At 39.9% G+C, this 16,606-nt stretch overlaps 1 protein-coding gene across 1 annotated transcript in view; it reads right to left on the bottom strand.

Moving 5' to 3' along the window:
* Positions 1 to 1,285: 1,285 nt before the first annotated feature.
* The window catches only part of LOC108799726 (beta,beta-carotene 9',10'-oxygenase-like), a 15,619-nt gene continuing 298 nt past the window's right edge, over positions 1,286 to 16,606 (bottom strand). Inside the window, exons 2-11 of the mRNA XM_018571624.1 lie at positions 14,171 to 14,385; positions 12,244 to 12,359; positions 11,199 to 11,301; positions 10,335 to 10,463; positions 9,229 to 9,389; positions 6,644 to 6,811; positions 5,722 to 5,850; positions 4,698 to 4,877; positions 3,299 to 3,409; positions 1,286 to 1,416 (exon numbers count right to left, since the gene is read on the bottom strand). Coding sequence (XP_018427126.1) covers positions 1,297 to 1,416; positions 3,299 to 3,409; positions 4,698 to 4,877; positions 5,722 to 5,850; positions 6,644 to 6,811; positions 9,229 to 9,389; positions 10,335 to 10,463; positions 11,199 to 11,301; positions 12,244 to 12,359; positions 14,171 to 14,385 — 1,432 coding nt within the window. The 3' untranslated portion in view covers positions 1,286 to 1,296. The remainder of the gene's footprint in view (positions 1,417 to 3,298; positions 3,410 to 4,697; positions 4,878 to 5,721; positions 5,851 to 6,643; positions 6,812 to 9,228; positions 9,390 to 10,334; positions 10,464 to 11,198; positions 11,302 to 12,243; positions 12,360 to 14,170; positions 14,386 to 16,606) is intronic.

Here is a 16,606-nt window from a genome sequence, read left to right as displayed (position 1 = left end):
TACAGGCTCCTTCATACATAACATAAAAAATGTCTATGTATTGCTTTTACCTGCAGTTTTTAAGTAGGTGACAGGGTCTCTAAATAGTTCTTTGAAGGTATACAGTCTATATCGGAGGTTGGCAACCCCCGATACCACCCTTCCTGACACAAGCCTGCTTTCACAGTCTGCACATACTGTAAGGTTTACAGCATCTTCAGCAGGATTTCTCAACTGGAGTTCAGCCTCTAAAGGGTGGCAGAGTGGGATGATAAGAGGATGCATTTGGGCTCAGCAGGAAGGAGGTACTGACTAGGCTGGTAGAGGAGTTCTAGGTGCAGGCAGCATAAATAAACCAGTGTGGAGTGTACAACCTGCAAGGACTGCCTTGAACACATGCTTGGACATCACTGGGTTCTTTTAAACTGGAAATGTAGAGCTGGATGTTTTCAGCTGCAGAGCAACTGGTGCAGGTCAGTGCTGTGAAAGGGGGGGTGATGGGGTTTTGTGAGTATTCTGATGAGAGGGAAAGCTTCAGGTCTATTATATGTTCCCTGTACACCCCTGCCTGTCCGTCTCAGCTGTCCCATAACACCAGACATTTTCCTCCCACTGACCACCTACAGCTGGGCTTTTTTTCTTTCTCCCGCTTACCATCCAATGACCAGCAATGTAAGGGGCTCTGATGCACACTCTTATCTGCTGCAATCTTTATGCTGTGCTGTACGGTACATACCCTTCACAAAACTGTCTGTTGTTTCAACACTTGCCGGTTACGAAGTAGCCTGGAGTAAATACAGGGACTGTGGCGAATGTGTGCAATTTTATACTGTGCCTCAACATACACTCTGTTTAACCATACCCCTTTAAACTACACCCAAAATTCATCCACTATGTAGCCATGACCATTTTTTCTGCAGCACACTGTGTACACCGCATTGACCTTACTAAGGGAGGTATGTTATTACAGTCATTGAAACCAATGATGGGGGTTATTTTTGCAAAATGTCATTTATAGCAGCACAATTTACTTACTAAATATTCATCTACTTGTTTGATAATGTGTAGAAAGTGGAAAGCAAAACGTATGTTTTATATATCTGGCACTCACAATTTCTTACAAACATTTTTGGTACGCTACGCTCAAAAGGATGCCTACCCCTGGTCTATATGTCACATTTATTACAGAGTAAGTACACAGCACAACTTCATATAATAATTTTATAAAAGCCTGTATTTAGTTCATATACATGATGTATTTATATAAGTCACAGTGGTATGTCATAATAAGGCAGTCTTTATACAGTATGTTCACATTCAGTTTCTTTCCGGTACAAAGATACCATGAAATCCATAAGGCATCTGCAAAGGCACTTCCGCTCTGGCAATTTCTGTGAAGTCTTTTGCATCCAAGATTAAAAGAAATGTATTTTTATCCTAAAAACAAAGAGAAACAGAGAGAATATATCATACAATAAGGTTTCTTTTGCTCACTGATCTGAACTGATTTGGTAAATGTTATTTCTCCTTCCGCCCTCTAGTGTAAAATACTGGAGTGACACCATTTCTGCTGGCAGATAACAGGAACTACCATATGCCAGAGCTTTCCTTTCTGTATCCTGAGTATGTGCTAAATGCAGAATTGTTTCTAGATTATCTAGGAAACTGTTCCAACACAAACGTCCCTGAATAAAATGTAATGTCTTTTAAAAGTGTATTGTGACAGATTCTCCTGATAGCTCACCACCTCTGCTAATACTTACTTTCAGCCATTCTGTTTGGCTGACAGAGCTCTGAGTTAAAAGTCCTGTGTAAGCTTTGTGTCAGCCTGTATTAGAGCTTGCACAAGGCTGATGACCTTCCCCCTGACCCTACAGCACAGTGCTTGTGCCTAGTGATTATCAGCTCAGGTACCGTATACTGCATACTGACAGGAGGGGGAGAAGGTCACATGCTCCCCCCATATTCGGAATTACTGGGTATTTCCGAGGGCTCCAACAGGCAAACAGAGTGGTGGTTGAGGACATTGAAGGGACGTATTGGTGATGAGGGAAAGTAACTATAAAATGTCACTTTTCCAACAATGAGTAGTGAAAGATGTACAGTATAGAGGTTTTGTAAATAATTTATTTACCTGTGGTCAATTTTTATATATATATATTTTTAGTCAGGTATAATTTTTTTTAACTCCCATTGATACATCCATTATCAAAATGGTTCAGCCCAATGTTTCAATCAGACCAATTGTGCCTCAAAGCAAGCAGCTGTGCTTTGCTATCACTCTAGCTAATCCACGGTGCTATGAGGACCCTTTGTCATGTATTCATTTTTTTTTATCACTAAAAAGATTGTATATAGTGAACAAAATACAAAACAAAAGTTTAAAGTATAGAACAACAACAAAAATAAAAATGATCTTAAACTATAAAAGTTTCCCATAAATATATAGTATAGATATTACAAATATATACAGTTTAAGGATCGTTAGTAAATATATTTGCGCATGGCAGAAGGCATCTGCACTCATTACAGCTTCATTATTAGGGTCAGTTTACACTAAGAATTGCACTAAAAGCACAATACAGTGAGGGTAATTTATCAAAACTGGAGCAAACAAAATCTGGAGCAGCTGTGCATGGCAACCAATCAGCTTCTCTCTTTCATTTTAAAATCTCAACTGAACAAACTGAAGAGAGATGCTGATTGGTCGCCATGGACAACTGCTCCAGATTTTGTCTGCTCTAGTTTTGATAAATTCCCCCCAGTGTGTTTAGCCCAGCTATCGCACAGCGCACCTAGTATGCTATACTGTGTGCTAGGTGTGTTGTGTTGCAATTCATCTGAATGACACCTCAACGCACCTCCCGCCAGCCATGCGTAGTGTATGCAATACAGCTCTAATCTTCTTTTGTGTATAGTAAATAATAGATATTATCACAGCACGTATTCAAAAGAATGGTAACTTGAGAGTCAGGGATCACCTTTTCTAGCAATCAAGGCATTATTTGGTTAATTAAAGATGATGTATTGTTTACCATATTTAAGGACATCAGAGTATGTTTAATAGACATTTCTTTACTTGTTTTGTATATTCTTTTAGAGACTTATGTAACTCATTGATCTGTATTTCTGATTGTTAGAGATGAAAATGATCAATCTTAGGTCTGAGGACTAGGACTGAAAAACCTGTTCTGTTGGGCTGGGTTTTTCCTGTGAGCACCTGTCACCAAGTAAGTAAGCTTACCGGAGGTACAGAGAAGCAGACACGGTTTCCATTAATACTTTTTATGAAGAAATTATACAAATTTCAATCACCTACCTGATGAGGTGTAAGAATAGCAGAAAGTATCACTCCATCATCTTCTTTCACAGAATCTGGGTAAGGCACAAATATTGGTTCTGAAGGGTAAAATCCATCTTCTTTCCATATCTGGCAAAAAAAAAAGATATGTTAGTAAAGTGCTAACCAAAATTTTGGAGACAGGTAGGGGTTAAGATCCAAAATCAGGAGGCAGCTTTCTCTCAGCTGGTACCCAAAATAGCCTGAGAAGTGTGGAAAAGATGAGAGCACCACAGCACTAGCATTAGTCCAGACCGTTTTTATTGTATATGACAAAGAAAGTAAACAACACATTTCGGGAGCTCAGCTCTCCCCCTTCATCAGGGTTTAAAATGCCATAACTAATTTGCCAGGCACACTGCAGGAGGAAATATTTTGTAGAATGTATCAAAGCATCCAGCCAGAATGCGGCCTTCCTTCGGTACCCAGCCGGAGCCGTCTGGCCGGCCAATCAGGAAGCCGGGCCCCGTGTAATGACGCAACGCCCTGCTTTTTGATTGGCCGGGAGACCGGCTCCATGCTCCCTCGTCATGACATGACGAGGGAGCATGGAGCCGGTCTCCCGGCCAATCAAAAAGCAGGGCGTTGCGTCATTACACGGGGCCCGGCTTCCTGATTGGCCAGCTTCCCGACCAATCAGGAAGCCAGGCAGCGCGTCATTACACGCGGCTGGCTTCCTGATTGGCCGGGAAGTTGGCTCCATGCTCTCTCATCACAAGTGACGAGAGAGCATGGAGCCGCTTCCCGGCCAATCAGGAAACTGGAAGTACTCGTGCTAGGCATCGGAGCATTTGGGCGAGTACTCGTACAAATACTCCGAAACAGCACTGATATGGATACTAGTATCGGTATCGGTGCATCCCTAGTGTATGGGCACCTTAACAAAGGGGTAATTGCTGTACTAGCAAATTTACTATATATCATAAAAAAATCACTCTAATTTAAAGGCTAATTTTCCTTCTACATCATGTAGTGAAACATCTTCCATGCCACTGTGTGACTATTTTTATCCTTTATCATTTAAAAATATTATGTACCTGAAGGCGGTAAGCCTTCCCTTTATTCTCATATATCTTTATCATCTCGTCGATCTTGACGCCCATCACAATCTGCGAAACTGTACTGTAGTACTGTGTGACTTATGAAACCAATAGGTACCACTTATATTTAGATCTTGTAGAACACATAAAACATGCACGGTAATTAAATCCAAAATTCGCTTCCTGCTTGATATGGCCTACATAAACTTGTGGTTTTTTAAAAATAACATTTCAGGTGGATAGTTTCAAGGTAATCTGCAAATAACATAATACTTAAAAACCAATACAATTGTACACATATAAAACTATTTACCATGTCCCCAGCTATGATAACTAACCTTTGATTGCTTTGTCTCCACATCCAATTTAATCAAAGAATCCCCAACCAGGTGCTGGAAGCCACAACCATAGAAATACCGATATTTTCTTGCGTTATACTTGGCATAATTTATCTGTGGAAATTCAATTCCACACATTTCCAACGTTTGGTCATGGAGATTTTCATGGGTACACCAAACCTATAGAATGATATTAGTTTAAATTAACAGACAGGGATTTATGGAACCTAAATAATACATACAATCATTTTGTAATCAGCAGTACCGTGCTTTCAGAAAATGTCTGGTTTAAGGGGTCTTTAGTAAACCTTGAAAGCTGTAAGTGAAAAATGATTTTAAAATGTTAAAAATGGTCTGGCCAACTGAGGTCAAAATTGGAGAGCAGGGCCTGAGAGTGAAAGGGTTACACAATCAATATTTATAATGGAAAAGTAAAGGAAATTTTAAGAAAATTACATTTTGAAAAGAAGATATTTGGCATCGGGTACTTACATTTTCTAAACAAAACAGATGATGGTGTGAAGGAATGAACAGATGAAGGAACTTATCTAAGATCTCAGCTCTTCCGATCTGGCAAGAGAGAATTAGGCTGATGTGTTCAGGTGCAGTTAAACAATACTAAAAGCTGCATCTGCGCACATCAGCTATCTGTGCTATGGACACAGATACACTAGACAATTGGCTGTGTCCAGTTTGTATGCGGCCAGAGAATGAACAGTTACATAGTAACATTGATTTGTAGAGGGTACAAATGCAGCCACACAGCTGCTGGTTGCAGCTGTTCGCACACAAAGTGTGCATGGGGCCGAAGTTTCGCCACTGCAGATTCTTGTCTGCAGAGAAGACTGTGTGAATGAACCCTTACAACTGTGAAACACTTTGTTGCCTGATTCTTCATTTCTAGTAGCAACTCATATTTTAAAGAATGCAGCAGGGCTAATATTAAAAGCTAAAAAAACATTGTTCTAAACTATCTTTCAAAAATCAGGCAAGAAAGCAACTTTCCACATAACAGAATGCCTACCTTTCCATCGGCTTTCTTTTCAGCAGTAGCAGTGGAGTAGTTTAGGGGCTGGGCGATGTCTCCATTGGCAATGGTGTCCAGAGGGAGGACAAATCTGCGTGGGTAAGTCTTACAGAAACTCTTGTACACCTGCAGAAAAAGTGATCACATATCTTAAAAAGCAAATTTTACAGGCACAGGAATTACAAGGCTTGTTAAACAAAACCGTACTCTACAACATGGCTGGGTTTGTTATATGATAGCAATGTTGCTTGTTCTCTAACCAGCTTTGACTTAGTTCATATAGCTATCATGAAGAGCCTGCTTAATTGCCTGACTAGTAAAAAGCCAACGTTTTAAACTTTGCAGAGGTATTTAAAAAAAAAAAAACATATGCCAGCAATGTACACCAAGTACATGAAGTAGGCATATGCAGTTGCTGTATATAAACACAAAAACTTACATTTTTTGTTAGCTTTTCTCTTCATCTCCTCATGGAAATGGCTGCAATTATGCTTCTTACAATGAAAAACAGAGAGGGGGAGAGCTGTTTAGAGTCTACTTTACATTCGACCCCGGTGTCAGACCTGGCAGTTTCCTGTGCAGAAAATGTTTAATTTCTAGGCTTCAGGCCTAATAAAAACCTATTAAAAAAATTAAGAAAGCCTGTAATATGAGTCATGAAAATGTGCACGCATGTACATCATCACTGCACCTCTACAGTACCACAATAAATGCTTATCACTTACAAAAGGTGGAAATGGACGTTAAAGAAAATTGTCACTTTCCCATTCAAGACATAGTGACAGGCTCTCTTCATAGCCCACCAGTAACCTGTTGGGCTAATCAACAGAATCAAGAGAAGAGAACTGTGTCTGTGGAGCCAAGACAAGATTCTCCCCTGGTCTCCTGACATAAATGTACACCAATATTTTATTGTCACCTCATTTAAAGCTTCTCCAGATTTACGCAGATTCTGCAACTCGAAGAGTTGCACAGCTCCTCCATCATCCTGGCAGCAGAGATCAAGCACTATACAATCTTGGTCCTCAAAGGCATTGATTTGATGGAAGTTTAAAAAGGCTTTTGTCTGAAAACTCACAGGGTGCTTCTAAAAAGACAAAATAAAAATGTATGTTTATAATACAACTCCACTACTGCTGCAGCAAGTATACAGTAGTACAAGTGTATAAAGGTTCTGAATGTCACTACCACTGTCACCAGACACAGAATATCATCTGCTAATTTAACTGCTTTATAGTAACAAGTGTATGCTAGACAAATCAAACCATAGCTTGCCTAGTGTTCTGTTTTTGATGTCAGCAAAGAATAGACTCCATTTAAGGTAGCTGCAGCAATGTCTAATCTAATGGTTCTACAAAAGCACTACCATCCTTCCAATACATGAGAAGTACAGGGCATAGCTAAAGACACAACAAGGGATGACATTTCACGTTAACTAATAGGACAAAGCTGTTGCTAATAAATAATCCTGGTATAAGACCAAATGAAGTCTAAACAACCCAGTGAAAGAAACTTCTACTGACTTTGGGTCCAGGTTCCAGTTGGGTAGGTAATTTCTGTGTTTAAATGAGTTCATCGTAACAGGAGCAATCCCTAAACTTTGAAACATTGATACTTGTCTAGCTATGTACAAAACCTAATAGACAGATTCTATTTAAAAACAAAAAGCACAGCAATGGGATATTTTGAGAGGAATTAAACTCTTGATGTTGTACCCAAAAGGAGGCACAGGGCTTGTCACCAATATTGCCTGTGGTGTTTCCCCAATACCCCATGATTTGCCATCCTTGTTCTGCACTGCGTCTCTGTGTCGATGCAGTGATTTTGGTGGAGGCAGGGCTTTGCTTCCTCTTGTCAGAGCCTCCAGCAGTAAGAATAAGCAGCACAGCAGTGACATCACCAAATCTCACTCCAGATATCTTAAAACTAGCAGTAAAAGGCAGCAGTGCCTTACAATTCACACTGCAGATATACAGCCTCGTATAATGCTAAGTGTACAGAAGTGCCCAGGCACCCAACATACCAGGAGGTGCACTGCCCTATGGTTTGATTGCATTTCTTAAAACAATCAGTAGATATGAAAATACTGACAACTAAAGTCCCATAAAAATATTGTTTTTTTTTCCTGTAAAGGTTGAGTTTGGCTCCATCCCCTTCCAAACCTGTTACTGTATAACATTTTAAAAATTACAGTACATAGAAGTACTGCATAGGGATAGTGCATGTGTAGTTTGAGCCAGCAGGTGGAGCGCTAGGTTATATTTTATGTTGACCAGGTTAAAGCAAATCTAAACACAAAAAGCAAAAATTTGATGTGGATGCTGCATTAGATTTCCTTTTTTCCCCTTTATGTTCACTTGGCCTTTTCACCTCATCCAGCCAGTTATTCTGTTATTTTTCCACTTCCTTTAACATACCAGGTTTTTAAGCTTGGCACGTTGGGTCTCTATTTAGTAAGTACAACCTCTTTGTTTATATTTACCCAAAAAATTGGCAAACTAAATGTATTTTGTACTGACATTTTGTGTTTAATAAATAGCTGCGCTAATAACATATCATGCTCCGAGGCATTATCAAAACTGGCACAATTATTGTTTTTCTGAAATGACAATGGTATTATATGGCAATGTTAGGTGTGAGCCTCCAGCTATATAATTTAATTAGCTCAGCTCTGTTCTGGGTATTAGAGGGTGAGGCGTGAGCCTCCTGCCATATATTTGTATTAGCTCAGATCTGTTCTGGGTATTAGAGGGTGAAGAAGATAAAATAGCTTCTATCTATAAAGAATATAACCACTAAACTAAGAACAAATTGCTTTATTCACAAAAGAGCTTTTATTTTGTAAGTGCTAGTAATTAAGTGTAGCTAGCCATAGCAACCAATTGCATTCTATCTTCTACTGGCCTGTGAATTATGATTGATTGGCTGTTATGGGTTACTGCAAATAATAATCACTGAAAAATAACAATTATTTAATAAATAACACTGAATAAAATCTGGCTGTGCTATCTATATTAACCAATGAAATTACAGCTGCCCATGCAAATAAAAACGAAAGGGCGAATGATTGGCTTCTATTAGGACAAAACAAGAAAATCTTTTTTCAGACAGTGAAAAGCAAGACTAAAATAATTTAAAGGAAATGTGTACTAAGAGAATATGGAGGATGCCATTGCTTACCTCTCCCTCTGTAAATGCTAACTGTCTGGCTGACTCACTGACTTTTACAATGTGAGGAACTGACCCGGAACAAATATGCAGATCACAAACTCGGACTTGCTAATCTACATGCTTGTTCCAGCTTTGTGATTGAAAGTATTGAGGCCAGAGACAGCCAAGAAACTATCAATCATAGAAGAAGGTTGGTAATGGCAGCCCCCCTTCCTTTTTTCCTCTCTTTTCTTCTTTTCTCTTTTTTGCTCCCTCAAACCAACATACTGGTCATGAATTCTGCAATTACAGGCCATACCTTTTATATAATGATATTCATGCAAAATTATTTACCTTTCCTGTGTGTTTATTAACAACGTGAAAGATCGTATTAAGCTCGGGCTCCCAGCTCATGATCCCAGCAAAGGACTTTCCTCTTAGCTGGTTGATCAACAACTTTATAATGTTCAATCTTAGAGGTTGCTCCACAAACACCACATAATTTTCACTCATTCCTATAGAGAAAAACAAAAGGTAATTAGACTGAAATGTAGTACAACTTCACTGTCTCAAATAAAGCCTGTAAAAATCAATTCCACAAATAAAATATTAAAATGTTTATGCATGTTACAAGCTTAGTGTTTACCAAGACGGAAGCGTGAAGAAAAACAAACATTGCTATTCTGTAAACAGATTGGTTTGATGCTTTTACAAAGGCAAAATATATATATATATATATATATACAAATAACATAATTCCAAGGAGATTGTTAGTGGTTTATATTGTAAATATTCCTTTCTTTCTCATCCATTGAGGGACACTGAAAGTCATTACCTGTTGGGTTATACTGCTGCCTGCAGCAGGACTGGACACTAGCAACCAAAACATAGGATACGCCCTCCTACTCCCTACCTGAGTTTTTTTTTTTAGTGTCCTAGGAGGACGGACATCCCAGTGAGTTGATATATATATAGTTGTTAAAACAACTATATATATCAACTCACTCAAAAATAATTTGTTGCAAATGATTTCCAGGGTTACCCAAAGTGACAACACAAGAGAAATGTCCTGTGGCAAACTTTGACTGGAATCTCAGAGGGAGAAATGCAAAAAGGGATGGGCCACCTTTCTTACTCATTCACTTGTGTGTGTACATTTTAGCTTGAACTTTTGAGGTCCGTAAACAAGCTTTTTTTGAGCATGTAATGAGGAGACAAAGGAAAAACGCAAAGAAGCCTAAAGCTCAATAGGAGACAAAATATTAATATGCAGTATTTTACATTTACCTGACCAAAGTAAAAAACAAAAAGTAACATTTTTATTTTTTTTGCTTCTGAAATATCAAAGAAAAAAACTATTTACAAAACCACCTTTGATTACATCCCCATTAGCAAAGTATCCAAACATTTGAGAAATCTTGACTTTAAAATCTCATTTTGGTATTCACAGCCCAACTCACCAAAGCTGTGATAATAGGCAGGTTTCATTTTCCTCTCTGGTTCTATGGAACATATGACTTTGGCTCCCTCCAGAGTCTCCCCTGAGCTAGACTTTTGAGGGGGAACTCTTATTATATTGTACCGTGTCCCTGTAAGAAACAAATAATCACATGGTGACAATAAGCGTTTACGAGTCTTACCTACAGTTAAAAACATATAGCAAAAATAACTCCATATATTATAGAAATTATTGTACACAAAATTTTTTTTCTATTGAAATAAAACCTGTTATTACCCTAAGGCTGAGTTCACATGTGTGGTGTGGTGTTGTACATTTACACATATTGAGCAAAGGAAGTGCATTCATTTGACAATGATAAAAGTGCATGTGCTAGTTTTGTAATGTAACGTACCACAGTACGTAATAGTTTGTGCATTGATGCACAGTGTGAACCTAGCCTTAGGGTAGTAGACCGGCTACTACACTACAATGCCTAGTCATTCTAGAATCTTAGATGCCCTCTCCAGCATCCTGGGTGCTCTAAATCGCAGGCTACTTCAAATATTACAACTTTATAGAAATACTGAGTGCTCACTCACCCTTTCTATATAGCTGCTGACCACTATCTATGACTGGCAGCCTTACTAGCCAACAGGAAGTGCAATGGACATTACCAAGAAGTGTTTAAAAATGCACACTCTGAATATTTCGCTATTTGGCCAGAGTTCAGCTTTCAACCTGTCGAGCAAGTTTTCAAGTTTTGGTAAATTTGTCTGCAGTTTCTCTAGTAAGTCACATTTTTATAATGTAAAAATAACATTTTAAATAACCGTACACTATCAAGGATTGTATGAAAGGGGACATATTCCTCATACATGCTTACCATCTTTCCCATAAGAATTTCCCATATTGTATACAGTCCCATCAGGATCATAATGTGGGTGAGCTGTAGCACCATTTACGGCAATAAACTTGCTCCAGTCCACCTATTCATTAACAAATAACAATAGGAAAAAAGATAATAAATCCTCACCTGCTGTTCACAAAATGGTACTATGTATACGTGTCACCTTTGTGTGCTACAAAAAAGGCTTTTTTTTGCTATATAAAAGTAGTGCCTTTCAACATAAACAAATAAAGAAAAACAGAACATTAACAGACTGTTTTATTGCTTAGAAAACCGTGTGTACTTTGAATTTTTAGTACTGATGTTCCTTAAGCTTAAAATACTGTATGTTTGCTATATGACAGCAAAATATATCCTTCTCATAAGGGTTTTTTTTCCATTTCAGAGCCATGGGGCTCTAAACAACATACCAAGGCGTTGTTTAGACAGATGCTGGATGCAGAAGAGTAACCAGTGCCATGTTTTTTATAGTAGTTTGTGGACTGAGATCAGAATGCTCTCCCCCACATGATAAATCAATGGTCAGCTATAGCCAAAACACTGCTTTCTGTGCAAAAACTGCATCTTACCTTTAGGCTGCATCTCGTTCCCCCCTGACCACATGTATACTGAGTAGGGATGAACTCGGGTACAGGGTCGATGCCATATTAGGTCAATGTCATTGACCAAATATGGCCATGATGCAATATGAGGTCAATGATGTCACCAGGGTCCTTCTCATTCATTTACGTGAAGCTGCAGGCGGGGAATGTCCAAGTCAGCTAATTGGGATGGCACGGACTGCTTCCTTCTGGGTCTGGATCCCTAATATTTAGCCATTAGACTCACACTTTTCACAATTATAAATTTTTCATAGTTTATTCTGCACATGGTGAATACATACAGCTGAGCACTGTACTGCCATCAATAAGCTATATGTTTTAGATATTCTGTGATTTGTAGTGATAGGTGCTCCATCTTTCATTTGTGCTCTCCAAAATTCTATAAAATCTACCCTGAAATCCATTTATTTAGATATTACCTTGTCCAGGGTTTTCAGACTTGCGGCATCTACTTTTCGCATGAAATTGGTCTCAGTGCTGACATAATAATCTCCTTTATAAATCACATAATTTACACTGCAGTTGTCAGTAGATACTAAAAAGAAATCAAGAAAATAACCACAAGTTATATCCACAGAACTATTGAAATATTGGAATTACACAGCTGGCTGCTACATGGTGATTGCAGAGGTAACAACATTGGCTAAATGCTATACCATAATTGCATGTAAACATCGACATCCAAAAAAAAAAAAAACAGCTTTTGTACTTGCCGAGAACTGCCGGCATCCCAGTGATACCACATAATGCCCATTATTGTCCAAAATTGCCCATGGATCATTATCCATGCAGCTGTATGTGGAAACCTCACCTAACATGGTTATCAGATTTTGCTATAAGGTGAATCTGTACTGACCAATATTAGGCAAAGCAAAAGGTTCACTTCACAGGAGGGACCATCATCCTTCAGTACTTTCTTTCCCCAGCCAGCCCCACCACCCCGATCTGCTGCCAGACCAATAAACATTTCTGTTCAAGCTTTTTACTTTTAAAGCAAGCCACACTTACACAGCTGTGCACTCTACTGATGTGACAGTGCGTGCACCAGCTGACTACTCAAAGATGGAGCTCAGCACTGTGTGGAAGAAGGAGGAGTGTCACCTGTGCCCCTATACATGAATGTGCCAGGTAGTTCTCAGGCAGCCTGGCAGTGGCATGGGAAAGAAGGTTATCATGGAGAAGGTAATTTCTGGTTCCTTATGGCCCCTCCCATAAAGTAAACCAGTTATTTTGCCTACTATAGGCCAAGTACAGGTTCACTTTAAGACTCGCTACTAGGGCAAACAAACTATTTTAATTTCAATCAACCACAACCACCAGGTAAAACTGATCAGTTGTTATGGTATACATCATGGCCAGTGATGTGTGGGGGATTGGGCAAACTTGGGTGAACTTGATTAAGACCAAGCCTCCAAGTTTGCTCGAGTTTGTTCAAGCCCACGAAACACTGTCACTGTCACAACCCCCTCTCAGCCAATCAGTTGTGGCAGGGGCATTCCCTGCCCCTTTAAGACATGTAACTGCAGGTCAGTGAATGACCCTGCTGCAAGTTATTAGGTTGGGGGGGCGGTCTCTGACAGTTTTGCAGGGCTTGGAAGAACTGTGTTCCCACCAAGCCCCCACACATTAGCTGACAAATCAAGGCACCAGATCTAGTTTTGTCATCCTTGTGAACCTATTTGCTTTTTAATCTTATTTGTCTTACATCACAATGCATTCATTTGAAACCTTTGCTGGTCAGAAAATAATGCAGTAATGCTCTAAAGAGCAAGGATTCCTATTTGGAGAACTGGAACGGGAACGAAGCACAGAAAAGGTCCACGCATTTTCTGTACAGGGATGATAAATTGTGCCTAGTGCTGCTGAGCCTTAATCAGTGGTCTTTGCATTGCCTTCTTAAAGTACTCAAATCTGGCCCCTCTCCCACCCCTTCCTATACGTACATTTGGCCGAACGCTTCTTCCTCTCTGCCGGTGCTGGTGTACTATCCATACTCCATACTGCCGTACACGCAGCCCTGCGCACATGGCGAGCACTCATTGGTCAGTGCGGTCACCTGACGGCGCTGACCAATGAGAAGCACTTCTGACCGGGCATACCAATGAGTGCTTCTGGCGGATAGTACACCAGATCAAAGTCTAAAGTAAAAGATATGCATGTGCACATAACCTTTGTATGATTTTTGTACAAAAAGGAGGAAATACACCTTGCTGGAATGAACTGTGTGTATAGCTGAGATCTGTAAAGTCAGACATAATTACCTAGTTAATCAGGCTGAAAAAAGACACAAGTCCATCGAGTTCAACCTATAGAGAAGATTTCTGTAAAGCCAGATACATCACTTACTCTTCTGAAAATCAAATCTGGATTTCATGCGATCAAATACAGACATGCAGGGGTCTGGAGATGCCAATGTACCGAACTCTGACGCCACAATCCGATTCTGGCTCAAATTCATTGTATAGGCGTCACTTTCCAAAAATTTGCTCATGTAGGTGACAGAGCCATTGTCAATGTTGAATTTATGCATTAAGGCCATGCCATCGAACCAGTGATTGAACCTGAAACAAGAGAAGCCATGCTTGAATAAGATAGGAAATACCATAAGCATAAAATCTCCACTAATACAGATACAGTTATGTCTTGTTTGGTATCTCTAAGCTCTATTTAAGACCTCCTATATTTTATAGTGCTGAAGTCTTGCTAAAACTGAACTTTAACCAGATATAAAAACGTAATTCAATCCATCTACGTATTAATTAAAATGAATTGAAATTCATTAAATGTATTTGTACAGAGGACTAGCTAATGTACTTCACTCTGTCTTGACATCGGTCTTCTGTATTGCTGTCCACAGCAGTACTCTGGGAGAGTCAGCACACATTGTTAAACATGTCTACAGAATGAGAGAGCAGAGTGATGACTTCATCAGTTTGTTGTTTTTCTCTATTTGTCCAGTTACCCGCTTGGGACAGGTAAATGGGGGTTCTGTAGATCTACAGGGACTGAAGAGATGCTAGTGAGGCATTCTGAAATTTTTAGCGGTAAACCAAGAAAGATACCATGTCATCTTGGGACTGGTAGTTCTGCAGGTACACGAGACACAATAGTGAGCAACCTGTATTGCTTAAAGAAAACATTATTCTTTTTTAGGGCTGGTGCAGACCTGGGCAATCCGGGACGCACGTCCCGGGACTGCGCAATTGTGTGCAGTTGCATACAGCGGTTGCCGCGTGGCCCTATTGATTTCAATGGGGTTACATCCGTGCAGCAATCATAAAAAAAGGTACATGTGCCTTTTGCGACACACGTCGTGCGGCTGTTCTAGAATTATTTTCTAATGGCACCCCAGTCACACCGGGCAGAATCGTAGCGGGAAACCACGAAATCAGTAAGGTGCGACTGGGTTGCCATTAGAAAATAATGGCACCGCCAGCGTGATTGGCGGTGGTGGGCGATTCCGCATCGGTTTCGTACACAATGGCCATAGTGTGTACCTGGCCGTAAAGAAGAAGACCAGGAAAAAAAAAATGCATTAACTCTTAACCATCCGACTCCCTGCTTCTGTAAACACTGAAGCGTGTCTGCTCTACCACTACATAGATGCACTGCTCCGCAGCATCCTCACATCTACACAGTCTATGCACAGTGTATAGATCGTGTTTACACCAGGATCTCTAGACCGCTGTAGCAGAGGGGAAGAGACGCTTCAAACACCAGTCTAAGAGAAAGCCGGCTCGCGTGGTCTGGCGAGTATAACTTTTCTTTTAGCCCCTAGACATAAACCAGTACTTAACCCTTGCAGTGCTGGGGTAGTCCCACTGCAAGAGTTAATAAATTGTTTTCCTGGAGTTCAAGTTTACAGAAGCTACTGCCAAATACTATGAACCATTCAGCTATAAAAATGCTCATAGGTGCGTATTGAGTGAACAAACCTGTGCTCCACTCTCTACATAGAGACCTAGTTTTTCCCTAATTCCCACTGCTGCCATCTCCCATGGAAGCATGAATTACAAGATTGGCTGAACACAACTAAAAGCCATTTGGCAGGTGAAATGCTTAATTCACTATATATTTATTTCAACTGTGTATTTAACATTTTGCCTGGAGTCCAGATTTAATGTTCAAATATACAGTCAGTCTTTCACACTTCTACAGGTTCCTTTCCTGTACTGGAATTGCTTACTCTGATTTCAATGCACACTGTTAACGGTAACAGTACATTAAAGCTCAGCAGAAGCTGTAATTAATCCCAGACCTATCCTCTTCCCCTTTAAATAATCTCCCAGTATTTAATTTCCCCTTCACCTTTTCCCTGGACATAGATATCCAACTTTTATAGGTCCTTTGATGTCATCGCAAAGTACTGCGACATCAGGAGCTAGTAGGAAGGACCTGTCTGTAGGTAGACCCATGGGGCTGTGGGCGGATCTGTAGGTGAAGACAGGACAGAAGACAACTCCCCTATCCTCCCTGGGACACATAACTCACTGCAGGGAAAATGTGCATTGCACTCTCTCATTGGAGAATTGATGTTGTGCAGCCTCCGTTTGAGTGTCCTTCCACTCAAACTGAGGTTGCGCAACATCAATTCTCAATTCTCCAATGAGAGTGACAAAGCTCATGTGTGCCTACACTACCAGGCTCCCTCTGTGTTATGCTTTTACTGAACACAGGGTAGAGGTGCAGGGCTACACACCACACTGCGTGTAATAAAAAAAAAAGAAAAAACAAATTCTTCTTCCGAGGTAAGCCTGTCACTAATAAATATAGATTATATAT

The sequence above is a fragment of the Nanorana parkeri genome, unplaced genomic scaffold (assembly GCF_000935625.1).
Source record: "Nanorana parkeri isolate BGI_ZX_2015 unplaced genomic scaffold, ASM93562v1 scaffold1795, whole genome shotgun sequence".
Classification (NCBI taxonomy): Eukaryota; Metazoa; Chordata; class Amphibia; order Anura; family Dicroglossidae; genus Nanorana; species Nanorana parkeri.
This window is presented reverse-complemented; position numbering and strand designations above follow the sequence as displayed.